Source organism: Eumetopias jubatus, unplaced genomic scaffold (genome assembly GCF_037043125.1).
Source record: "Eumetopias jubatus isolate StellerSeaLion01/CBP00866 unplaced genomic scaffold, mEumJub1_p1.0 scaffold_9, whole genome shotgun sequence".
Taxonomy (NCBI): domain Eukaryota; kingdom Metazoa; phylum Chordata; class Mammalia; order Carnivora; family Otariidae; genus Eumetopias; species Eumetopias jubatus.
The window spans coordinates 66,729,918-66,756,690 of NW_028274815.1; the positions used below are offsets into that span (position 1 = coordinate 66,729,918).

Genomic DNA, 26,773 nt, shown 5'->3' on the forward strand with positions numbered 1-26,773 from the left:
CCAATCTCAACCTGCCCCGTCTTCCTACATGGGGTGCTCAAAATCAAACTAGACAACATTCAGCACAGAGACGGCCTTCCTCTTCATCCTTGAGCAACCTAACACATTGGCACATCTGCAAGAAGATGAATCTATCCACTCATCAGAGACCCTGAAACTGGCTGGAAAGGCACACCCATGTCCGCTGCTTTCTGTTAAAGGGCACCCTTTAGGCCCTAAGGAATTTTTCCTGAATTACAAAGGAGGAACAGATCAAATGCCTGTCATAACACACTTCAGAAAACAAGGAGCAACCAGAAGTTCCCATTCATCTAAGGAATCTTTGGAAAATCCTGTCTTGGGTGGAGTGACATTTGGTAACAATAAAAGCGGTTCACTGGGCAGGCAGCCCGGGGATGGCCAAAGCCGACGGGCAGCCGGTCGCTCCACGGATTGTGGCTCACCTCTCAAGGCTTCTAGGAAGTTCGCAAGAATGTCAGGAACCCTGTGTGGCCTTGGTGGGTCCCAGGCCACCCCCACCCAGGCTTCCTCTCCACCCAAGTCACAAGACAAGGCGCCTCCTTCACAGAACTTTCTTCTTCTGAAGACTGGCGAGGCTTCTGCACCTTTCCCACAGCTCAGGCTGACCAGGGTCAGCGTCAGAAGAGTCACGAGGCAGAACTACCCACAGATTGGTGTGTGTCCCACAAGTTGTCTGGGTTCCTGCCCAGATCAGATGCTAGGGGTAGAATCCTGGATGGCAAAACCAAAAAACTTCACATCTGCTCTGCAGCAACAAGTCTGAGTTAATAAACTTGCTACTCTTCCTTAGAGGTTTTTTTTTTTTTTTTTAAAGCACCAGAATAACAGCTAATATTTGTACTGTTAAAGGAATATGTAAAGTACTTTTTATAATTAACATCTCATGATTTCCTTTACATTCTTACAGAGGTGGTAGGGAATTTTAATTCCTTTCCCTCTTTTTTCTCTGAAAATATAATTTTCACTTTTTTTTTTTTCTATTTGGTAGCTGGCAGCACAGAAATCTAATACAGGACTAAAGTAGGATGGAATTATTCAGTGTTTTGTGTTGTGTGAATGTACTGACAACAAAGTTGGAAGCAAGATGAAGGGAACATCCCACCAGACTACCCTTAGTGGGATGCCCTTTATTGCTATCAGTGGGTTCCTTTAACAACTCTGGCAACTTTGGTATTGTTAAAAAACAATATTCCTCCACATAAACTGAAAGATCAAATTGGGTTTATTCAATAATTCATGAATCAAGCATCATCCCATCCAGCAGATAGAAAGGAACCCTTTTGAGCTGCAGAAAAGGTTTTTAAAGGCAGAGCGGGAACAGGAAAAAGGAAATTATTAGCAAAGAATGCATTGTTTCAGGCAAGGTCACCCTGGTAAGGGGAACAGAGAGGATCTCTCAGTGGGTTACCTCCTCATGCTGGTTACCTCTTCGTGCTGACCAGGAAACTCCAGCTTGGCCGGTTAAAGGTCACATTCCGTAGGGGGTTGAAACTGCAGTTAGGTTAGGTATTGAGTCTTCATTTGCTGACATGGACCTTAACATAAAGTGACTCAATCTTGGGCCTGTGATTTTCTTTTTAGCAGTGTGATGAGAAATGTCAGTGTCACATTGATTTACAAACTACTCTGTGGCCTAAAAAGAAAACCTTTTTTTTTTTTTTTTTTTTAAGTAGGCTTCAGGCCCAGCATGGAGCCCAAGGCCAGGCTTGAACCCACGACCCTGAGATCAAGATCGGAGCTGAAATCAAGAGTTGGATGCTTAACCAACTGAGCCACCCGGGCACCTGTAATATGTGTGTCATATATATACAGACATATGAAAATAAATGCGCGCAGTAGTGTTCTTTTTCTTGCCTTCAGAACAGTGCTTCGCTGTAACCAAGGAATTATCCTAGTTATTTAAACAACCATTTTTATTTGCCTATTAAAATTTTCACAGGATCAGGACTTCAAAGATAAGATAAAGAAACTGCACACCTGTCTGTTGTTTTACACATTTTAAAACACTTTCAAATAAATTTTTGATTCCAATTTGATCTTTCAAGTCACCTGTGATTTAGGCAGAGTGAATGTAACTGCTCTTGGATCATGAAACTGATATTTCTGTGGATGAGATGACCTGTTCCAAGACCTGCCTTGGGGTTGGAAACCAGAGTTTTCAGCATTGGGCTCAGGTTTGGTCCCAGGTGCCTCCTTAGAGATTTCCAGGATTTTTTTAGCCTCCTGAGAAGGGATTACTGTTAGATGATAGGAGTCCAAATGTCCATAAATCTAGGATCACTTCACTTCAGATAGTCATACAGACACACACCCTACACAAATTTTTGAAAGTTTTGTCTATGTCAGTTTCATTTTACTTTTTGGTAAACTGAGGATTTAAGTTCTTATTCTGAGAGGAATATTGTGCTGTGACCCGGGTGATTAAAGGTTCTCGTGGCCAGGTGTGTGTTCTATGCATAAGCTGCACAGCACCACCGTGAGCAGGGGCCAGGAGAGCGAGTGCGTAGCCCCTGGGGAAGCTGCGACTTGGGTCTGAGAGGATGCAAGATTTTCAAAAATGTTGGAAGGACAGTTGGGCTGGATGTGATGGAACTGCCCTACTGGGGTAGAGTTTCAGTCAGATTCCCAGGTGAGGCAGGGTGCACCAGAGAAGGGTGCCCCACGGCTAAGGGGACACCTGGGCTGGATCTTGGGACTCTGCTGAGCAGGTCCTACGTGTGGGAGACAAAGAATGTGATAGCCAGGAAATGATGACCCACTTCAGAGGGAAACCCCCTGACTCTGGTCCCCTTCCTGGTCTGGGTCTGGCAGCACTACTGGTATTTTATTTGACCAGCCATGTATTTAAAATGTTTCTGAATTATGATGTCTTTAGAAAAGGCCTGGACTCCTTAGTTTACTCTAGGTTCAAGCACTGCTTATTGCCTCATTTTTAATAACTTTATTAATATATACAGTTGACCCTTGAACAACATGGGTTTGAACTGAGTGGATCCACCAATATGCAGATTTTTGGGTAAATATAGTACAGTACCATGATTCTTTTCCTTATTATTTTCTTAACATTTTCTTTTCTCTAGCTTTACTGTAAGAATACAATATATAATACATATACAAAACATGTGTTAATCTATTATTAGTAAGCCTTCCATCAACCAGTAGGCTATCAGTTAAGATTTGGGGGCATCAAAAGTTATACGTGGATTTTAGACTGCACGGGGGGTTCGGCACCCCATTCCCCTGCATTGTTCAAAGGTCAACTGTAATCAACATGCAATAAAATATACTGTTTTAAAGTGTGGAATTCAGTAGTTTTTATTACAAGGTTGTGCGTTGATCACCACTGTGTGATTGCAGAACATTTTTATCATCTCAGAAAGAAACCTTGTACCCATTAGCAGTCACTCCCCATTCCCCCTCTGCCATTCCCAGCCCCTGGCAACCACTGATCTTTAGTTTCTATGGATGTGCCTATTTTGGACATCTTCTATACATGGGATCATACAACTTGTGGCCTTTTGCATCTGGTTTCTTTCCCTTGGCATAATGTTTTTTCAATATTTGCTCTTACTGCTGCATAACCTTCCATACTATGGGTATGCTTCATTTCATGGATTTGTCTATAAATTGGTGGACATTTGGCTTGTTTCTGCTTTCTGCCTATTAAAAATAATGCTGATATGAGTGTGTGTAAGTTTTTGTGTGGACATATGTTTTCTGTTTTCTTGGGTATATTCCTACAAGTGGGATTACTGGGTTGTATGTTTAACTTTTTGAAGAACTACCAAACTGTTTTTACAGTGGCTGCAGCATTTTATAATCCTACCAGCAATGAATCAGGGTCCCAATTGCTCCACATCCTGGAAGACACTTGTCGTCTTTTTTGCCATCCTAAGGAGGATGAAGCGGTTATTCACTGTGGTTTTCATTTGCATTTCCCTAATGTCCCTTGATGTTGGGAATTTTTTCATGTGTTTATTGGTCATTTCCTTAGAGAAGTTTGTTCAAGTCCTTTCCCATCTTTAATTGGGTATTTTAATTGTTGTGTTTCCGAGTGGTTTATATGTTTTGGATACAAGTCTCTTCAATGCTTTGCAGATATTTTCTCCAGTTGGTTGACTTTTATTTTTTTGACGGTGCTCTCTGGAGCACAAATTTTAAAGTCCATCTTACCAATGTTTTCTTCTGTTTCTTGTGGTTTTGACATCATACAAATCATTGCCTAATCCAAGGTGATAACTATTTACACCTATGTTTTATTTGTAAGTGTTTTTTTAGTTTTCACTCTGACATTTAGGTTGTTGATCCATTTTGAGTTAATTTTTGTTAAATGTAAAGAAGGGGTCCAACTTTATCCTTCTGCATGTGGTTATCCAGTTGTCCAACACTTTGTTGAAAAGACTATTCTTTCCCCGTTGAATGGTCTTGGCACCCTTGTTGAAAATCAATTGACCATAGGTGTACGAGTTTATTTCTGAACTGTCCAATCTCCACTGACCTTTTTGTCTCTTTTTATGCCAGTACTACCCTATCTTGATTCACCATAATCTTGTAGTAAATTTTGAAACCAGGACGTTTGAGTCCTCCAACTTTGTTCTTTTTCAAGCTTGTTTGGCTGTTCTGGGCCCCTGGCATTTTCATAGGAATTTTAGGATCAGCTTCAATTTCTGCAAAAAAGGCACCTGGGATTTTGAAAGGTATTGTGTTGACTCTGTCAACCAGTTTAGGGAGCGTTGCCAGTTTAAAATTATTTGTTCCAATCCATGAACATGCTCTTTTTATTTATTTAGATCTTCTTTAATTTCTTTCAACAACATTTTGTGGTTTTCAGTGTAAAAGTCTTGCACTTTTTTTTGCTATACTTATTCCTAATTATTTTATCCTTTTTGAGAGTAGGATGGGAACAGGGCAAGTTAAAACACCACAAAGCTTACTGTTCTCACAGAGACTGAGTCATTTTTATTGAATAAATGCTCTTCCAATTGTTGTAGGCCTTTGGTTAATTTTCGGAGTTTTGAAACATTTGATTTCAACCATTTTTGCCCAGTGTTCTCATTTCTTTTATGGAGGAGTGGATTTTTAGAAGACTTTTCTCTGATGTGCCAGAAATCAGAACTGCCCATTGTTTATACCACTGTCTTTCTTAGATCATCTGCCTGGTCTCTGAGGATATTTGAGCTATAGAAGCAAGTGACTGGCAAATAAAGAGGTATGATACAGAAATTCATGGGGCCACAGGGCATCTTGGTGGATGTTATATATCAACAGGTATACTGGACCAAAATTCTCATCACTGAGGTCCCAGGGAGAGTGGTAAAACTGAGGTATTAGAAGTTGTTCCTCAGTGACTTAGAAGTGAGAGAGCAATGAAGTGTCTGATAATAAGGCACATTTTTCATGTTTCTTGGTGGAAGCTCAAACCAGGAGGAATATTGTTAAATCTCAAATCTAGGAATGACAACTGTATTTCAAGTGTCAACTTGAATCAATTCATAATAATAATCTGGAGCTCAGTGTTAAGAAAATTCTGTGATCACATGTGGCCTTAGTGCCAATCACTGTATTGGTCAAGTCTAGCCAGGAAATAGTGGCCAGTCAAATCAGGTGAATGAGGAGAATTTAATAAAAGGATTATTTAGGAAGCTGTGGGCAGAGTTGAAGTCTATGAGGGAGCGGTGCTTGATATAGGACAGAAATTGTGATTCCCACTTCCAGGCCTAAAGGACCTTTAATAGGATTGATTGAAGAAATGAGAGTTTTAGTGATTGATTTAGAGTTCTTTTGGCCATCTTTTAGTACCATACGTGAGATTACTTGTAGTAAAATCAATATGTCCTTAAAAATTTCAGAAGTTCTTAACTAAAAATGTTTTGGAACATTTTTAGAGCAAAACAAATACAATTTATTAACTTTTATCAAACATTTCAACTTTAATATGGTGAGAGAATCCACATTACCAAGGGTTTTCACTGTAGATGTCATTATCTTACCTAATTTTCACAAATAAATCCATATTGCGAGGTTTGAGAATCCCCAAGCCCAGCCTGACTTCTGACATCAAATTTGGGGGTTGTCACGACCACCCTCACATTTGTTAATTTGCTAGAAGGACCAAACTCACTAAAAGCTCTTATACTCACAGTTATGGTTTATTACAATGAAAGGATACACACTGAAATCAGTAGAGAAAAGAGGCACATGGGCAGAGTCCAGGAGAATTCCAAGCATGAACTTCCATTTGTCTTCTCCCAGTGAAGTTGTGAGCAGTGCTAACTTCTCTCAGTAACGTGTGATAATACACATGGAATATTGCCAATTAGTTTGCCTTGCTGAGTTTTGGCGTCCAGAGTGTTTAATTGAGCTTGGTCTTATAGTCATGGTTGACTGCCAACCTGGCTGACCTTAGTCTCCAGCCCCTCCAGAGGTCAAACTAATACTGTGTGGCCCAAGACCTCTCCCCCCACCAAAAATTGCATTGTCAGCATAGACTTTCTGGCATGGCCCAGGGTCCCCAGATAAACAAAGACACTCTTATCAAGCAGGACATTCCAATGTCTTAGAAGTTACCTCACAGAAGTCAAGGGCAAAAGCGAGACCTCTCTTTGGGCAAGGTTAATCCTTCACTACACAAGCATGTACTAAGGTTATAAAAGCCTAATATAAAAACAGGATGGAGGAAACCCTACAGGTAGGCAGACATCTGATAGGGATTTTCCTTTTGTCCCATAGCTCAGTGATATTTTTTAGTGTATATAAGAATTGTATACAAAATTTTGTATACTGGATATCATGGACTATATAGGGGACTTTCAAGGGAATTCTGACTTTATAGGCTGGCGCTTAAAAATACCTTCTCAAGGGGCGCCTGGGTGGCTCAGTCATTAAGCATCTGCCTTGGGCTCGGGTCACGATCCCAGGATCCTGGGATTGAGCCCCGCATTGGGCTCCCTGGTTGGGAAGAAGCCTGCTTCTTCCTCTCCCACTCCCTCTGCTTGTGTTCCCTCTCTCACTGTGTCTCTGTCAAATAAAAAAAAAAGATTAAAAAAAAATACCTTCTCAATATTCCCAACTCCTTCCACAGTGAAACACACAGACTCATAAAACAACAAAAGCAAAGGGGCGCCTGAGTGGCTCAGTCGGTTAAGTCTTTGCCTTTGGCTCAGTTCATGATCCCCGGGTCCTGGGATTGAGTCCCGCATCGGGCACCCTGCCCACTGTGGAGCCTGCTTCCCTCTCCTCCCTGTTTGTGCTGTCTCTCTCAAATAAGTAAATAAAATCTTAACAACAAAAAAACAAAGCAACAAACAATAGCACCCTAAAAAAATTAAATTGTTTTTACAGAGAACTTAATCTGGAAATGCAGTTTCTTTTACTGCCACAATTAAGATTCTAGCATGGAAATTGTGCCAGGTCATACATTTTTTTCAAATCATTTGCTTATGACTGTGAAGCAAATTGCTGGGAACTCTGGGGACCATTTTTGGGGTATCTCTTTCTGATGCAAGGTAGATAGAGAATGGGAAAATTGTGTGAGACCTATAAAATTAAGAGTAAAACCTTTGGCTTTCTTAATCTACAGCATTAAGAAGTTTACAGAGTAATTTGAAGAAAATTTTATAATAGTTATTATTACAAGTAAAACGTAACATATATTCTCTATTTCTCACAAAATTCACTCCTTCAGAAGTGTTCTATGTGGTTACCCATCTTTGATTTTGGTGGGCATGTAACAGCACTGGGCTCTGCCTTCTGGGCTGAAATATTGTAGATCACCTTGATATAATTTATCAACAAAAAGCATTTTCTCCATAAACCTTAATAAGTTAGCAGTGAGTTTCTGTGGTGGAAAGGGCTTTTTTTCTCCTTTGTTACATTTTGATTTATAGCATGGCCTTCGAAGGAGCCATGTTTGAGGAAAATAGCAATTCTCACTAATGGTTACATGCAGGCTGTCCTTCTCACAGAATGAACACAAATAACAAAATATACTAATACCATTAAATATTTTTTTGTATGACACACCAGTAATTAACTTTGCAAATTTGCTTTAAAAACACACACACACACACACACACACACACACAAAACAAAAAGCCTTTGTTGCACAATAGTTCAATGGTTGCCAGACTATGATTTCACAGACTAGGAAAATTACCAAAATTTTGGGGGAATTGACATAGAGTAGCCAAATATTTTCTTTTGCCAAATAAAGACACTACAAGAGGAAAAAGTCCCCTAGAATCTAATATCAGAATTATTTCATGAAATAACATTTTTGTAGTCAGTGTGAGTTGATCCAGAGGATTCGCTGATTTAGTTTTCTTGGTGTTCTGCTTACATCCTACTTGTTCTGTCCAGGTTCCATCAGTCTTCTGCATGGGATCCTCACCCGGGGGCTGTGCTAGTCTTCTCTGTATTGTTCCAGTTCTAGCACATTTGCTGCCAAAGCGAGCACCATACCAATCTTTTAAATGATTTCAGTAGTGATCTCACTGAAGATCTGTGAGTAAAAAACTCTATTCTATGAGTGATTAAAACCATGGAATCTGAAACAGGATGCCTGTGCTTGAATCCCAATTTGGATACTTACCAGTTGTGTGACCTTGGTTGAGTGACTTAACCTCCCTGTATCTCAGTTTCATCATCCTTAATATAGTAATATTAATAGTATCTACCTCAGAGGCTGCTTGTGCAGATTACGAGTAAAAATATATAAAGCACTTAGACCAGTGCCTTATAAAGTTGCATTATATAGGTACTTGCTATTATTGCTAAAATGTGTATGTCTGGCAAAGTCCATATTTTGTCCTCATTCTTGACTTATAGTTTAGCTAAGCACGGAATTCTATGTTGAGCATTACTGCCTTTCAACATTTTCAAGGTATTATTCCATTTTCTTCTTGTATCTCTCATTCTGGCTGAGAAGTTTGTCTTTCCTTATGGGCAACAATCTCTTTTCTCTCTGATTTGCTTTTAAAGTTTTTCTCTGCACATTTGATGTTCTGTGGTTTTATTATTCTGTGTCCATGTGTGGATTTAATTTCATTTTTTCTAGCTCAAAATTAATTTCACTCCCTTAAATCGAAGACTCCCATCTTTCTTTAATTGTAGAAAATTCTCAATCAGAAGTTACAATTAGATTCTGCCGCAAGTGGTTTTAAAAAACAACTCTAAATCAAAGTGGTTCCTACAAGATAGAAGTTTATTTCTTTTTCACATAGATGAGGCTCTCCAGGTGGTGTTTGATAGTGTCAGGGGCTCAGGGACCCTTTTATTGTTCCACCATTCATTCTCAGCAAGTAGATTCTCTAATCAAACTTAAATCATACCATCTGCATTTGAGCTACTAGGAAAGAAAAAGTAGAGAGAAAAATCCTACTTCTTTAAGGACATTTCTGGAAGTTGAACATGCTGTTTTGGTTACATTCTAGAACACAGTCATATAGCCAATCCAGGTATAAGGTAAACTGGGAAATATTGTCTTTATTCTGGGCAGCCTAGTTCTTAGCTAAAAATGGGTGATTCTATGAAAAAGGCAGAGGGGGAGACTGGTTATTGGGAACAGGTAGCAGTCTCTATCGTAGCCGTTTTTATTGCAGATTTCTCTCATATTCCCTCTATTGTGTCCTTCTGGAACACTTAGTAATGTTCTATTTTCTCTGTGCCTCTTTCTTTTTAATATTTCTTTTTTATCTTTTTGTGTTTCATTCTGTGAGATTTCAACTTTGCCTTCCAACTTTCTTTTAAGCTATGTTTAGTCTACTAAGTTTTTAAATACTTTTTTTAATCTACTAAGTTTTAAAAAAATGATTTACTTTTTATCTTTGGAATTTATATAGCTTATTTCCCCCCCTGAAATATGCCTCTTATTTTTTATGCTGTTCTGGTTTTTCTGTATAGTTTTTATTCCTTTATGTCCAGAATCATTTAAGCTTACTTACTTTATAGTCTCTTTGCTCTGTTGTCTGTAATTCTCAGGGCATGAATTGTGCTAACTCCCTCCCCTGGAAGATAGGTGTTTTCCATCTCATCTTTAGGTATTTCTTTCTACCGTGTCTCATGTCCCCAGGGTTGTGGAGTGTGACTATGGGGCAGTAGTATATTTGTCTATACTAGGGTCCTTTGGGTTTCTCTGATTCTTCTGGATCTTTGATTCTCAGGTTTTTCTGTTGCCACCTTGGTTTGCGTCTTCTGTGCTACTACTCAGGAATTCACCTGTCGCTCCTACTTTGTGCACAACTTAGTTCGGAAAGTGTGTTGTCTGGGAGGTAATCAGTTTGCTTCATCCCCTAATTCTCAGGCTAATGGGAGAGAGATTCTAGAATCCTTTTCACAACAGCTGAGCTCCAGCTCCATTGCACGTGGGGCCTCAACTCCCATTGTAGCTCCTAAGCTCAACTTCTGATTGTACTTCTCCAGTTGCCTAGTTAACCTTACCTCTTGATCACTACTTTTTAGTGTTCTCTATTTTTCTGGCACCTGAGGATTTTGCTTTCTTGTTTAAGTGCTTGGTTGTGTATTTCAAATGTTTTTGTTTCTTGAGCCTTTGTCGGTGTAGGTATGATAGGTGCTTCCCACATCAACTTAGACCATCATAGTGATAAGAAGTCTAACAGAGAGTACTTTGAATCCCAAAAAGCTGTAAAGTGACAATCTCTTAATAAAAGTTTTGAAATTGCTTTTATACTCCTTAACCTTGTTTTTTTGTTTGCAATGGACAAGCATTGTCCTGTGCATTGACATTTGGGAATGAATGGACAGAGCACTGAGAAACTTAGGTTCTGGCCCTGGTTTTGTTGCTTGCTAACTGCCAACTTGAGGAAATTATTTAAGTTCTCTGAGTCTATTATTAGCTGGAAGATTGACATACACAGTATTATTTTCCCTGCTCCATAGGATTATTGTAAAGATCCAATGAGATAATAGATTGGAAACTGCTTTAAACCTTAAAACACACAAAGATTTATGGTATTAATAGCAATGTTAAGGACTGAAAACCATTAGCTCATTCATTAAGGTATTTTTTAAAATATTGAATTTTATGAAGGACTTTTTGTTTTGTTTTCTTTGGTAAACAGAAAATAATCCTCATCCTGGTAAAAGCTATACTTCTAAGAAAATACCTAATAAAGGGACTACTTGAAAATATTCAAATATTCTTGTGAAATTTAAGAGCACTATTTGTACCAATAGGCAGTTATAACTTTAAGAGACTATGGAATTCATTGTGGAGAGACACACCCTTAGCAGTTAAAAAAAACCAGAGAATTGAACCTGGAAATCATCACTGCATTTTGTTATTATGTGTTTTCTCAAACAATGGATACTAAAAGTTTAATTACACTTTGTAAGGAACGATAAACTTTTTTTAAATGCAGAAAACATGTCCTTATACTTGAAAACGTTGAGAACCACCAATCTAGCCTATGGTACTAGTCCACTAACTGGGCTGTTTGGCCCCAGACCCTCCATCTCTCACTAAAACACATTCCCTAAGACAGAAGGACTATGACAAGTCTTACCTAATGTCTGCCAGTCAATTGTGAGGTCTATTGCAGAAAATCTGTGATTTACTAATGGCCACAGTACTAAGTTTGCAAATGATTTACTTAAAAGAAAATTAGAGAATGATTCACAATGGCAGACTGGTCATACACATCTACCACTTACTGCCCACTGAATCTCACAAAAATACCTGTAAATAGATATTGATAATAAAATATAGTTTAATAGCATTGGAAACCAGGTAAACCTACTATCAGAAGAAATAGATTTTTATTAAGTTCTGAAAGATATTACCAGAGAACTCTACTCTACTTGTTCTCTACTACCAGAGAACAAATGTTTGGAGGAACAAAGCTAAATAAAAGAAAAACCGAGGGGCGCCCGGGTGGCTCAGTTGGTTGAGCTTCCAATTCTGGGTCTCTGGTTGTGGTCTCAGGGTGTTGTGGGACCAAGTCCTGCATGGGGTTCTGTGCTCAGTGTGGAGTCTGCTTGTGATTCTCTCATTTTCACTCTCCCTTCCCCTCTTCCTCCCACAACTCATACACATTCTCTCTCTAAAATAGATAAATAGATGAAATCTTAAAAAAAAAAGAAAAAAAAATCCAATGCATGTCTAGAGATGTCTGCTGTAGAGGGAGGTTGGATAGAACTACGAGCTTAGAGCTAATGGATATTAAGACGTGGAAGGGGGTCTGGGGCATTTATCAATTTGAAAAATTAGGGAACTGCATGTAGAGCCGCAAATTAGTAACCCCTCCCTGTTCTGCATGTGCTAAGCGCTGCGCAGCTGTGGATGAATTGACTCATTCACTAGGGCTAGAAAAACAGGGCAGTGCTCAAGTAGCTACTGAACTCCATGAAGGTCAAAATCCCATCACACAAATCATCTTCAGATCCTGTCTGACTCATATCCTAACCCTGTCCCAACAAAGTCAGGTGCAGCAGACAAAAACAGTTTACACTGATAGGGATCTGAAAATCACATAATCAAAGAAGAGTATACAACCAAGAATCACCACACATTTGAGGGAAAAAAGTATAATACCAAGAAATTAAGGCATCATGCTCAACAAACAAAAATTAACAGAATTAAGATTTTAAGCTTTATTATGTTCTAAGAATGATAAGAGAAACTATCATATCCATAATATAGGAAGGATCTAATGTATTAAGGAAGCATTTATAGATCTTAAAAATTAAAAAATAAAATTCTAATAAAAAATGTTTTCCATAGATGGCCTGGTATAACAATTGACATGGCTGAAAGGCAAATTAGTCAGTAGAAAATTAGTGTCAAGGGATTCTTGCATCACTTAGTGGTAAAGTACCATGAAAAAGATCATGAGAGAAAAGTTAGGACAGATAGAAGATAAATCTGAGGGTCCATCATTCAGCTGGGAGCTGTTCCAGAAGGAGAGAAGAGAGAGGATGGAGGGAATAGAAATAATAGAAAGGCTACAGAGTAAAATTTTCCAGAATGAAAGAAAGACAAGTACCTTCAAGTTGAAAGTATTTAAATTCTACTACCTCTAGTTTTGAGGTTTAACCATTCTCTTTGTTATACTGCAGACTCCTACTCAGTTTGGTTTTCTTTTTTGTGATCTGTAATTTTTGTTTGTGACCTTATGTTTAGCAGGGACTGTTTCTTCTGTGGATTGTGGAAATCTCTCTCCAGGGGGTTTTTGCATTTGCATTTTACCAGCAGGACTAATTTTTATGTTAATTTTGTGGCCTATAAGATGTTCTGCATGTAAATTCATATTCCAAACTGGAATGTGGCTCAAGCTTGAGGTTTTACTTTCTTACAAAGATTTTAACCACTATCTATAGCTATAGGAAGATGCAAACTTTTTTGCTGTCTGCCTGGTTATACAAGTGAAGTTCTTCTAGTCTGCCTTGTACCAAGATAGGCCAATTATTTGAGGGTTCTAGCTTTATGTAGGTTTCAATCTCAACTCTATTTTGGAGGCCATAAGGTTCCATCTCTGTTCCACTGAGGATTGAAATTCAAGAGGCGCCTGGGTGTCTCAGTCATTTGAACAGCTGCCTTCAGCTCAGGTCATGATCTTGGGGTCCTGAGATTGAGCCCCGCATCAGGCTCCCTGCTTAGCGGGGAGCCTGCTTCTCCTTATCCTGCTCCCCCTGCTTGTGCTCTCTCTCTCTCTCTCTCTATTAAATAAATAAATAATCTTTAAAAAACTTCAAGTCCTTAGCCTTTAAGACCTCTTTCCATATTTGCTATCAAACTTCCCCCACCCTTTCCCACACATACACTGAAGCTTGCATTCTTTGTGCTTCAATTCTGTAGTATATCTATACTAAGGAAGATTATGCAGCTCTTAAAATAATGAGGTACTCTACACAAAAGATCTTTAAGGTGTATATTGATACAAAAATAAGCAAGTTCTTATTTGAGGGTTTCTCTGTTTTGTGACCTTGGCTATCTATTTATTTGTTGTTTTATTTTATTCAGCATTTCAAGGTGTGTGTAATGAAAGGGGTTCACTATTACCCTTAATCTGCTGTATTGTAAGAACTGAAAGTCCCCAATACACAAATATATAATAATGGCATTCATTCATTTGCAGTCTATTAAAATTTCTTTAGTGGAAAAAAAGGGATGAAGACACACCTATTGTCTTATCAACACTACAGATAATGGTGTGCAACTGATATATTGCCATGGAAATTTGCTGAGCATATAAATACTCTTTTGGCAGCAGAGAGATATTCCACCTACTCCACTTGTGTGCAACAGAACACAGACTCTGATAGATACATTTTGGCACACCAAATGTGCCAAATAGAAGAGCTGGTAGAATTAACCACACCAAACTCTTGTAAAAAGCAAAGATTGAGTTAGTGCTAGAAATGATATAAGTAAAGTAGAAAACAACTTAGGAAATATTTTTATATTCTAGGTATCCATAAGTCTTTGAATTAAGAGTATGTGTGTGTGTGCGTGCATGTGTGCACATTTGTGTAACTAGTACCAGGAGAAATGTTTTCAGATTTTTCACACTCTTAATTGTATACAGAGGGACTAAAAGTTTTAGAATAAGGAGGAAAATTTAAGGTTATAGGAGAACATTATTTTTAAATTGAAACTTTAATTATAGTAATAGTGATAATGTAATCACATTGGTTACTTATTAATCAATGTACATAATCTCATGCTCACTAACCTTGGGAAATCGCTATTATCCTGATTTTACAGATGAGGAAACTGAAGTCTAAAAAGGTTAAGTAATTTACCCAAGGTCACACAGCTCATAGGTGTAGAGGCAAAATTCCAACCCTGCTTTGATTCCAGAGAATGACTATCCCATAGGGCCTCTCATAAAAGTTTTATATTGTTATTATGTTCATTTTTGTGCAAAACAAAATTGTTTGGTTTATAAATAATATGACTTAGAAATATGTCTCATTATTTACCACTCATTAGAGACCACTCTTAAATTTTTGGTGCACTTTAATTATCTTTTTTCATTTTCCCATTTATGTAAATTGAATTTTTTGAGGTTATTGATAACAGAAAAAGCAACTGTGATGGTTTGTGTGATTCTGCAATTTCTCTCCATTCCAAGGATTAGATTTTTATCTGAAGAAGGTAATTTATCCTGACTTATCCTGACTCTTTATTGGTGGATTGAAATGATCATGCCCGGAGAGAAGAACGTTTACTGCAGTTACTTGGAAGATGTCTGTGACCCTCTCCTTTCTCTCAGGACTTCGGGGGTATGCCTTGGCTGCCTCTCTGACATCTGTTTCTGCTAAGGGAGTTTCAGTGTCTGACAGCTCTGGGGAATTTTGTCGGCAGAGACCTGGTGAGATCATTTTGCCTTCCGCTGAGTTTCCTTTCTCTGTTTTTTTGGACACTTCTGATGAGCATGACCCTGGAGCATTCCGTAATACCTCTATTCCCGTAGGAACTATTGGCCTACTCCCTGGTTTTATCTCTGTCTGCACAAAAGCTCCATGTCGCTGGAAAAGAAAACAAAGTTGACATTAACCAGGGCACACAAGTTGCTGGAAGATGCAGCTGTGAACTCAGTTCATGTGTTAGCTCAAGTTCTGGCGAGGCAGGCCCTTATTTCTGCCTCTGCACTGGTTGTCACCTTAGTCTAAAACTGAAGACAGTGGCATAATAATTATTAGTGAAATTTTTAAATCAATGATAAAGACAGGGTGTGCCAGAAAAATAAAAGGGAAAGGCAGAAAGCCAAAGAGTCAGCATCTTGTTTCCCCTTCTCAACATTTCTATCAGTTGGATTGTATAAGACTACACATATCAAATTTCATTTCTTGCTCTATAGTTTGCTGTGGATACAATAGCAACTACAGTTCATAGACCTCAGGATTTGTGATTGCAGCCTAAATATCAGTTAGTTTCAATGAAAGACTTAAAGTAAAATATGAAAACAAACATCTGCAGTTGGAAAAAAAATCCAGCAGTTATTGTAATATGTAATAACATTTACATTTGGCTTTGTAAATCTTAGATGCATTCTCCTGCCTCACCCACATGAGCATATCCAACAGTTTATCAAACTGCTTTGATATTACCTTAAGTGAATGATTGTAATAATTGAAACCAAACTCCAAAGACTGTGATCCAAAATTATGACATCATTCCTTAATTTTAACTATGACATGTTGTTGAGATTTTACCCAACAACCACGTTAGTTTGTTGAAATAGACTTTTAGAAAGATGGTTATGACTTGGAAAGGCTTAATGTTCTAACATAAATCTGTCCCATCCTAAAGTATTAAATAATTGATTCTGAATACTCTCACCTTTCCCCGGATGGGCTCATTGGGATTTTTCCTAGCATCATATTGATGTAAAAAAGAGATGTGCTGTATAAAATTCTTTTGAAGTTCTGCTGATGCATCAGGAGAGGCAAGTGGAACTGAGAAAAAAGATTTTGTGAAGTCAGGACAAAAATAAGATTTCTATATGGAAATATAATCAATATTCATAATCATGCTTTTAAAAAATGTTAATAAAAGTTAATTTTTTAAAGTATGGATAAATATAATGGATGCATCATTCTTTCTCCATGCAAAGAACCAAATCAAAACAACTGAATTAGCCCCATATATGGAATTACTAGTACTTTCTAAAACTAATATTAATGCAATAATGGCTTTAAAAGTCTGTTAGATATGTCTTTTGCACATATACCAAATGAAGTTTTAGGAAAGGTGTAAGTACAATTCATTTGTCAACTCATTTTTTACTACTAGAAAGGCTATGTGAACTTTATGCATACATTGCTCCCAACTAGTACTAACAGAATAACCTGGAAGACTCCAGGGTTGCTGTAGTTATAGTTGAACGTGTGATTCTTTTCATTTCCCGTTGACAGACGTTCTGAAAACTTATAAGACTGTTAAACCCTTTAAAAATCACTTTTAAATAATTTTTCAAGCTAGGTGATGGGTATATAGGGATTCATTCTATTGGTCTCTCTCTGTTTCACATTTTTAATAACTTTTAAAACTCACTTTATTTTTATGTTTAGCATGCAAGTTTATATAAAGATCAGAGCAACTCCCAGTTTAGTGAGGTAAAATTATGGCAAGGAAAAAACTTAAAATTTCTCCCTTTTATAAAAAGTCATATATAAGAGGTTACGTCCACCTACCATATCTCTGGAACGATATTCAAGAAATTGATAAAGTGACTGCTGCAGGGGGAGAGAATTAGGTCACTGGAGGACAGAGGTGGGTTTACTTTCACTGTGTATTCTTTTGTGCCATTTGAATTTTGTACTATATGCATGTATTAACTATTAAAAAATGAAATTTAATTTTTAAAAAAACTTGCCTTTAAAGTTAGGGAGAATATATAAGAAGGAGAAATATGTTAGTAAATTCATACTTATTAAGCATTCATGAATTCAATTCAATATTCAGACATTGATATAAACTAATTTTGCTAGCAGGAATGATGAGTCTTTATTTATATATTATATGACTTGAAATGGCAATCTTTTCCCTGTTAGCAGGGAAAAAAACGTTAACTGATAACATTTTCTTGATTTCTAATTGAGATCAGTTACTCAAAACTCATTTTCTACATAATCATTACCCCGCCCTTTTTTTTTTAGGATTTGCTAGTGTACAAAAGAACAGCAGGTGCCAAAGATTTACTAAAAATGTATGGGCAACTATGACATTGAGAAAATTCTAACCATAACATACATATTTTTTCTACCATTTGGGAAAAGACTGTTGGGTTTTGGGTGAATGCCATGGTCTAGATCACAGGACATTAGTGTTTTCAGAAACATGGTTTGATAGATTCTTGAATAAAATAGCTCTAAATTCAGTCATTAATCAGTTGGGGTTAATGGAGTATCGAAAGCATGGGCTTTGGGATAAGATAGACATGTTTTCAAATTCTAGCCCTACCACATTTCCTAGTGGTGTGACTTTGGACAAATCAACTTCATTGAGATTCAATTTCCTCCTCTCTAAAATGGGGATAGTAATTTGCTTTGAGAATTGAAAGATGCTGAGATCAAATTAGAGAGGGTCTTTCAACCTAGGCAAGGGGAAAGTTCTTTTGTATCCTAATGAAAGGGAAAACTTTGGAAGGGAGAAGTATGAATCTGAGGAACTATTGACTGTTAGAAACCCAAAGACTTTAGTGGGCTGGGGTGAAGAGTTGGTGGCAGCTTGGGCTGGAGGGTAGGAAGGTCAGATATGGCTAAGAGAGAATATGTGGGGGAGAGGTTTTAAAATCTTCTCTTGACACCGCCTCCCCCCCCGAAACACACACACACACACATTGCCTGGGAAGATCATTGCTTGCCTCAGAGGGAAGAAACTGGCAGCAACTGGCTAGCCATCTGTTGTCAACTTAGTAACTTGTGAACAGCACAGAAGTCCCTCTAGAGCTGATGAAACGGATGCATGCTGCCCCTTTGGGTATTTGCTCTGCTACCAATCCCCCAGCAACCATCAGTGCTGGTGGACTGAAAACATCAAGAGATTGCATCTTCTTGTGATGTCTCTTTTTAAGAGTTTAAAGTGGAGGGGAGGGGTGGTGTTCTAACTAGAGGACTGGCCTAGTACAGTGACAGCATATGGAAATGGTCAAGTTTGGTTTTATGGGGTCTGACACTCTCTAGCCTGACCCTCATTTTCTTTCCTTTAAATTCACTGGGAGGCACACAAGTCAGACCCTAGTCTTTACATTTTGCCTCTACAGGGCTGTTGGATTCCCTTGGAGAACATGACCTAAGACAAACTAGAGAGACACGATAAAGAAAGACAACAAAATTTAAAACATATACTGTGTGAGGCTGAATAATTAGAACCGGTACTCCAGGAATTTAAAATAAGCACTACAAACATGCTCAAAGACACAGAAAGTATTATTAATATGAAGCAAGAAGAGGTCATTAAAAAAGAATCACGTATATATCAGAAATCAAACAAAATATAATAGCTGAATTTAAAAAGATGAGATAAACAAAAAGACTCATGAACTACACAGACTGAGAAACTCTCTCAAAGGGCAGCAGTAAAGGATAAAGAAATTAAAATATAAAAGAAAAGCTAAAAGACATGGATGGTAGAATTCAGGAGACCTAGATAAAGAAATAGAGGGAAGGAAGTAGTTGAAGAAATAATGATGATAGGGTGCCTAACTGCTCAGGTGGTGGAGCCCATGACTCTTGATCTCGTGGTCATGAGTTCAAGCCCCGCACTGGGTGTGGAGCCTACTTAAAAAGAAAAAAAAGGAAAGAATGATGATAAATATCCAATTAGAGAAAGATCAAAGACTTCAGATTGAAAGGGCTCATAGATTACCAAGGAGGGTGGCAGGTCCAGGAGTAAGATGAGGCAAGTGAGACCCATGTGCTGTAAAATTTAAGGGGGCATTTACATAGCCCTGGGAGTGAGTGCCTCCTTAAGTTTTTCACCTTGGGTCCCTCACTTGCCTCACTCTCCTCCCTATCCTGCAGGATACATAAGGAAAAACTAATATCCAAAGACAATTTATAGAGAAATTTAAGGTTATCTGGGGCAAAGAAAATTCTAAATGCTTTCAAAAAGAGAAGGTAGATTACTTACAAAGGTGGAAAAAGCAGATTTACATAAAAATTGACAGCAACAGCATTGGACACAAGATGATAATTGATTAATATTTTTTTAAATGTTAAAAAGAACTTTAAGCCTCGAATTTTTATACCCAACCAAACTGTCATTCAGCAGCGAAGCCAGAATAAAAAATATTGGGAGGCAAGGAAATCCTCAGAATATTTCCCCATAAAAAAGCCTACTCCAAAATTCCAAGAGGAAAAATCCAAATAAGGATAGAAATAAATCAAGGGAGGTGTGTGCCTAAGATATATAGAAGAAAATAACAAAATGTTTTATTTCTTTAAAAAGTCAAGGACTAAAGAACAAAAAAATAAGTATTACACACATAACTCAGAACTAAAATTCTACTGTTATTAACATATTAATAGAGATACTGGTAAACTATGTATGTAAAGTATATATATGAAAGAAATAGTAAAATGATTTCAAAGGAAAAAAAAAAACTCTCATTATTTGTAGGTAACATGATTACCTGAAAAGAAACACCACTGGAATCAACAAAGTATGAGAATAAGGGTGTAGCAAGGTAAACAGTTAAGTGTATAAAAATCAGAACTATAATCTAGAAAACAAAACAAAAAATAAGATACACTCTCTGTGGGAACAACAACTGTACAATATCAAGTTTTTAGAAACTAACAACTAACAAGACCTCTACTGAGAAAAATTTTAAACTGTCTTTTTTTAAAAAATATTTATTTATTTGACAGAGAGAGAGAGAGAACACAAGCAGGCAGAGCGGCAGGCAGAGGGAGAGGAAGAAGCAGGCTTCCCGCTGAGCAGGGAGCCCAACGTGGGGCTCGATCCCAGGACCCTGGGATCATGACCTGAGCCGAAGGCAGATGCCCAACGACTGAGCCACCCAGGCACCCTGTCTTGACATAAAAGTAGAACTGAATAGACTTTCCATACTATTAGATGAGATGAAATAGTCTGTTACTGTAAAGGTAACAATTTTTCCTAAATTAATCTATAATGCCAACACAACCCAATCAAAATTCTACCTGGATATTTTGAGGGATGTCATAAATTCCAGAGTTTAAATGGAAAAATAAAGGTCCATAAATAGGTCAACTCTGAAGAGGAAGAGCAAAGAATGGGGACTTTCCCTATCAGATATTAAGCTAAAAATCCAGAAAATTAAAACAGGTTAGTACTGATCCAAGAACTAAAAATTAAAAATAGAAAGCTCAGAAACAGACCAATTTATATAGGAAACTCTAACATACAAGTAAGGAGGTTCCACAAGTCAACAAGGAAAGTATGGTTTAGTAGATGGATCCAGGAAATTTCTTCACTTCATGGAGAAAAATGAAATAGGTTCCCTATTTAACATTGCACATAAAGGCAGATGCTAGGATTAAGGCTTAATTATGGGAGGTAAAATCATAAAAGCAAGGAAGAAAATGTAGGAGAATATTTTTGTGATGTTAAGGTAGAAAAACTCTTCATAAACACCCAATGCGCAATCCATAGGTGAAAAGTTCATAAACTTGATTACATCAAAGTTTAGGACTCCTGTTCAGTGAACACGCCACAGACAAAGATAACAGTGAGATTAGGAGGAAACATTTTTAACCTGAAAACTAAAAGGGATAGGACATCAGTGAGAATGGTAAAGAACCTCCAAAGAGCTGTTCCTCTGTAATAGTGATGAGAACACTGGCAAAAAAAAAACCAATCAAAATCAACTTTTTGAACTCTGGAAAGTAACCAAAAGCTTACAACAATCCAAGAAGCATTTATTCAAGAAAAATGGCTTAATTTCTGTAGTGAAAGCAAGCTTTATGGCATTTTAACTTGCCCAGTTTTCATGCCTCTCTCCTGTACAGAATCCTTGAAAACCAACAGCCCTGCAATTACAGTGAAACAATATTTAAAAATTAAAGGCTTAAGGAAAGAAAGATTTTTCATTTGTAATATTAAATCTGGGATATTAATATAAATCATAAGTAACTATAAATAACTCTTTCTATATATAAAGGCCCCCTTCGAACATTAAAAATCTTACATCAAAACATATTACTCTCAAAAGATTAACAATTGGACTTCCTGCAGATTTGATGTAACAATAGGCTCCAGAAGACAATGGAATAATATCTTCCAAGTGTAAAAGGTAAATAACCATGAACCCAGAATTCTATATCCAGCTCTACTCACACCCATTAGACAATCTGAAGACATTTCAGACAAAAGTAAAGTGAAGAGTTAGCTACTCCTAAACTCACATGGGAAGAACAATTTAACAATGTGTGGTAGTCCCTTACATTGACGGCTCTAGTTGATTGGTCTCCCACTATTCACATCCTTGCACAGTCCCCTCCTTGTGAATGTGGGCTGGCCTTGTGATTAGCTTTAACCGATAAGATGTAGCAAAAGTAACACTCTGCCAGTTCCAAGCATAAAAAATATGCTTGAGAAAGCCTTTCAGTTTCTGTTGCATTTTTGGGAGGCCTGAGGTGCTAGGTAAGAAGTTCAGCTACCCTACTGGAGAGCCCATATGGAGGGACCACATGTAGAAAGAGGGGCCTGGTCATTCCAGCCTCCCAGCTGAGTGTAGTCCTCAGGTGACCTGCCAAGTGAATGCAGCCACACAAGTGTCCACCACCAAGACCAGCCAAAGACCTGCCCAGCTGAGCCCAGCCCAGATTACAGGATCATGAGCACATAAAATGATGGTTGTTTGAAGCAACTAAATTTTGGGGTGACCTGTTATGCAATTACAAAACAAATACTTCAGAAGCAAGTCAATTAAATCAATTAAAATGAATTATCTTTTAATTAGTGATCTAGGGGCACGTGGGTGGCTCAGTGGTTAAGCGTCTGCCTCTGGCTCAGGTCATGATCTCGGGGTCCTGGGATCGAGTCCTGTGTCAGGCTCCCTGCTCATGGGGATCCTGCTTTTCCCTCTCGTCCCCACTAGTGCTCTCTCTCGCTCTCTCTCTCTCTCTCTAAAATAAATAAAATATAGTGATCTAGAACCTCCCAGAATCTCAAAAATAATAAAAAAACTTCTTTATGGGAACTAATAGAAAACGAATCTGCACTATTAGAGGAATTCCTTGCTCAGACATTATATCTATTAAAATTAGACATAACTACCATATTAATTTATGCAAATATATGAGACTTTTAAAGAAGCCCACAATAGTGAAGAACATCTAAGTAGGAAAACATCAAAGAAGATATTCAAGTTCTTAGTGGTTATTCTACTTCAGAATTCAAACTGAACCCAAAGTAATTAATTACTTAAAAGAAGCCTTGTTACATGAGGATTACAAAACATAAGGCAAAGTCCATGAAGAGTGTTTGAAATCCACTCTCTGTTTCTTGGAAACTTGATCTAATTAAAATAGAAATTTTCTAAACAAGGATATGCCAAACAAGTTGGTGTCAGGCCATCTATATTTTATCAACAAAGCCAGAATTTATTCAAACACACAACTTGATCCTTTTATTGGTGGGAACTCAGCAACTTTTACTTTGTGAAATTTTCTTAACTTTTTGTGTGTGTCTACTTAAAAAACATTCATCAGTAATATTTTCCTATCAGAAACTCCATTTTTCTAAGTAGTATTTATTTTGATCTTATATAAAAGTATTACTAATGTAAAAAATAACGGTATAGATTTTCAAAATACAGTGAAAAAACTTGAACATAACTGTAGCAAGAAATCATTATTAAGCTACACCTTGGTGCAAAAGAAGCAACACAAACTAAAGCCTACTTCAGAAAACTATTTTTAATGATAATAATCTGATTTTGCAATTCAGGAAAACACTAAAATATCAAGTCATTGATAAAGACTCAAAGTTTTATTTAAGTAGGACTTTCCTCACAAATTAGATCAGCCTTTCCAATTTATAAAGTTTTATGATATAAAACCCAAAGTGAACACTTATTCTTATAGTGACTCAGATATGATGGAGCCCAGCCATTTGTTGAAGTGTCCATGGATGGCAGCCAGAAATTGTGTGGTGGTACAAGAATAAAGGGCACTTTCATTATCAGCACAAGATGACATTGCCGAAATGCCAAAGACTAGGCGTAATTAAGTGGGCTGATGGAACAGAATGACCAGGAGTTGACTTTTAAGTGGTACGATGCATGTTTACATCCACAGTTTCTATGTCTGTATGCATATGCACATATATATACATATATGTAAAATCTGGAATATACAAACTATATATATATATATTTTAAAATGTCATGCTCAAATATTCCCTCTTAAAAACCCTTTTCACTAGTATCCAAACACCATCCAAAATATGAATAAATTGCAGGCCTATATTGTAGTGTGTATGTTTATTTAAATTACATTATGTCTTTAATCTGTTGAATAATATGTAATTATCATTAAATTAATCCATAAATATTTGTTGAATCTGGGGATCGTTATTAGGACCTGGGTTACAATAATGAATTTGGCAATGAGAAACACCAATAAAAGAACAGAGAGACAGAGACAGAGGAGGAGAGGCAGGAGGAGGGGTTGGTAAGGAGGAGGGAGGGCGAGGAAGGAAAAAATGAGACTTCCACACCTAGTTTCCAAAGCTAAATTCCAACTAAACACCTAACGTAGTACAATGCAATTAATAAAAGAAATAGCTTCCATTTGTTTTCTCCTATGTACCAAGCACTGTGGTAGGCATATTTTTTATTTCTCCTAACAATCCTGCAAAGTAGGGATTATTATTCCCACTTCTTGAATTGAGGAAATAAAATGATGAATTTAAGTAATGAGCCTAGGATCAAACCACTATAAGTGCTAAATCAGTATTAAATTCTACGGGGAGGGAGTATTGATGGTGATAAGATGACCATGATTTCCAGTTAAACATGACAAATTCAACATCTGCATTTCCCTCACTCCCTCCCAAAACACCAGTACAATGATAGTAAAGACCTTAAAAGGCTTAAATCCTTAGGAAAAAAGAGAACTAAATGAGAGCAAAAATACTAACAAATTTGGAAACTGGAAAGCAGATGGTTAAATGGCAATGAACTTGAGTAGACCACAAAAAAACTGGAAGCTAAGTGCTTATGGGAATGGGGTGGGGGTCCCAGTAAGGCTCCAAAAATGGAGGCATCTGACAGCTCTGGGGCAGGGAGCATGGGACAAGGTGAAGTTTCCAACAGAGGATTATTGGAGAAATTCCCAGATTTTTTGTTCCTCACTCCAGCAGAGGTTTGGAGGATTCCACTCTGGGAAAATAGACTGGCTCAACAGAACAGACCTATAGGCATTGATGTTGGGGGGTGGGGGGGCCTCTCATGAAATGGCTGGGCCTTGCCTGGTCATCCTAGAACAAAACCTAGCTCTCTGCTCTCATCTTCTACCATGTCCCATACTGAACTAGAGTAGAAGCAACCTCACTTTATGAGAAAAAACTGGGATCTGACTGGTTACTTAACCAAAAAAGTTAAAACAAAGAATCATGGAGTATTATATATACTAAACTTAGATACTTTATTCTAACCAGTTCAGTCTCCAAATTTTTACTGGAATGCCAATGCATTTCCTTTGCGGGAATATCCATTGATTGGAATTGTACTGTGTGTTTCTTGCATAAACCACACCCCTAATGTAATCTTTCTAGTTTGTTTCTTTAAAATAGAATGGAAACTTAAAGACACATCTGAAATAAAATGACTGCAGAATCCTTCAAGATTTAAAAAATTCATTCCAGCTCCTCTCTTATAGTGATTTTGTCCACACCTAATTAACACTTTTAAAAGTTAGTGACTTTGGGGGGCACCTGGGTTGCTCATTTAAGCATCCAACTCTTGATTTTGGCCCAGGTCATGATCTCAGGATCGTGAGATCAAGCCCCACATCTACTTGTCCCTCTCCCTCTGCTCCTCCCCCTGCTCACATTCTGTCTCCCACCCCCCCAAATAAATAAATAAAATCTTTTTTTAAAAAAGTTAGTCACCTTTTGGCAAGCCTTTCCAAAGTATTCAACTATGAATGTATTCTAGAAACTCTCTTAGTACTCAGATTTTAATTTATAAGAATAAGTTAATTATGGAAATACAGTAACAAAAGCACAGGCATAAATCATTTTGGAAATAACCATGACTTTCAGAGAACATTCTCTGCCTCCTTGGCCTGAGTTATTTGCCCCTTCTTGAAATGTCCCTCTCATGATATCATGAGCAATGGGGGATAGATTCCATAGATTAAACAGGACAGTGTAGGCCACGGTGAGGAATTTGAAATCAACTTTACAAACAATGAGAAGTAACTCATCTAATGGAGGAAAGCAATATCATTTGTGTTTTTAAAAGATCCTTCTAACAATGGTGTGGAAAACATATTTTAGAGGAGAAAGAGAGAAAGCAGGGTAACAGGAACTGTACAACATTAGAAGATTTGGAGTATATTTTGGAGATAGAGGTGTCAAGATTTGCTGATGGATTGGCTACAGAGAGTAGGGAGTTTTGGAATGACTTCTAGGTTATCCAAACTTGAGGGGGAATAGAAGTGGCATTTATTGAAAAGAGGAAAACTGGCAGGGACAGGTTTGAATGGGGGAAAGGAACCGGTCTATCTGAGCCATGTTAAGTTTCAGAGGAGATTAGCTGTCCAAGAAAAGATGTTAGGTAGGTGGCTGGATGGGAGTTCGAGGTTCAGCAAAGAGGCCAGGGCTAGAGAGAGAAATTGGTTCTTATATTAGTTCCTTTGACTTCAGCCTTAAACTTCTCTTCCTTGTTTCATCTGCTTTGGGTAGTATCTCTTGGGCACTCATGTTAAATAAAGATATTAGCAGCCTTCTTTCTACTTCCCATCTTCTGTCAACTATTGATGTGCTTTTCTTGTTAAGGCTAATAACATAATTCTGTTCTGTACACACATTAAAAATGTCCATACTGTATCTATATAATGCTAAAAGTTGAAAACTACAAAATAGCATTTATAATATAACTATATGAATTTTGTTCACTTCAGGGCCAAATATTGTGCTGGGACTACATTTTTTTCTCACTGCGTCCAAAGCCTGGTGCCACTTGAAAAAGAATGGTTCTAGTATTTGTGTTAAATAAACCCTCTTTTCTAAGTAAAAAAAAATTTTCCCCTGGAAACTTTGAAGACATAATAACTCCATTTTACTTTTGCA

General features: G+C 37.5%; 1 protein-coding gene and 1 non-coding gene across 2 annotated transcripts in view; both read right to left on the bottom strand.

The window, feature by feature from the left end:
* Positions 1–8,369: 8,369 nt before the first annotated feature.
* Positions 8,370–8,476, bottom strand: LOC148163553 (U6 spliceosomal RNA). Its single transcript, XR_015769057.1, has one exon. It is a non-coding gene; the product is annotated as a U6 spliceosomal RNA (small nuclear RNA).
* Positions 8,477–15,141: 6,665 nt separating this feature from the next.
* The window catches only part of CIMIP6 (ciliary microtubule inner protein 6), a 29,253-nt gene continuing 17,621 nt past the window's right edge, over positions 15,142–26,773 (bottom strand). Inside the window, exons 6-7 of the mRNA XM_028103841.1 lie at positions 16,325–16,440; positions 15,142–15,510 (exon numbers count right to left, since the gene is read on the bottom strand). Coding sequence (XP_027959642.1) covers positions 15,142–15,510; positions 16,325–16,440 — 485 coding nt within the window. The remainder of the gene's footprint in view (positions 15,511–16,324; positions 16,441–26,773) is intronic.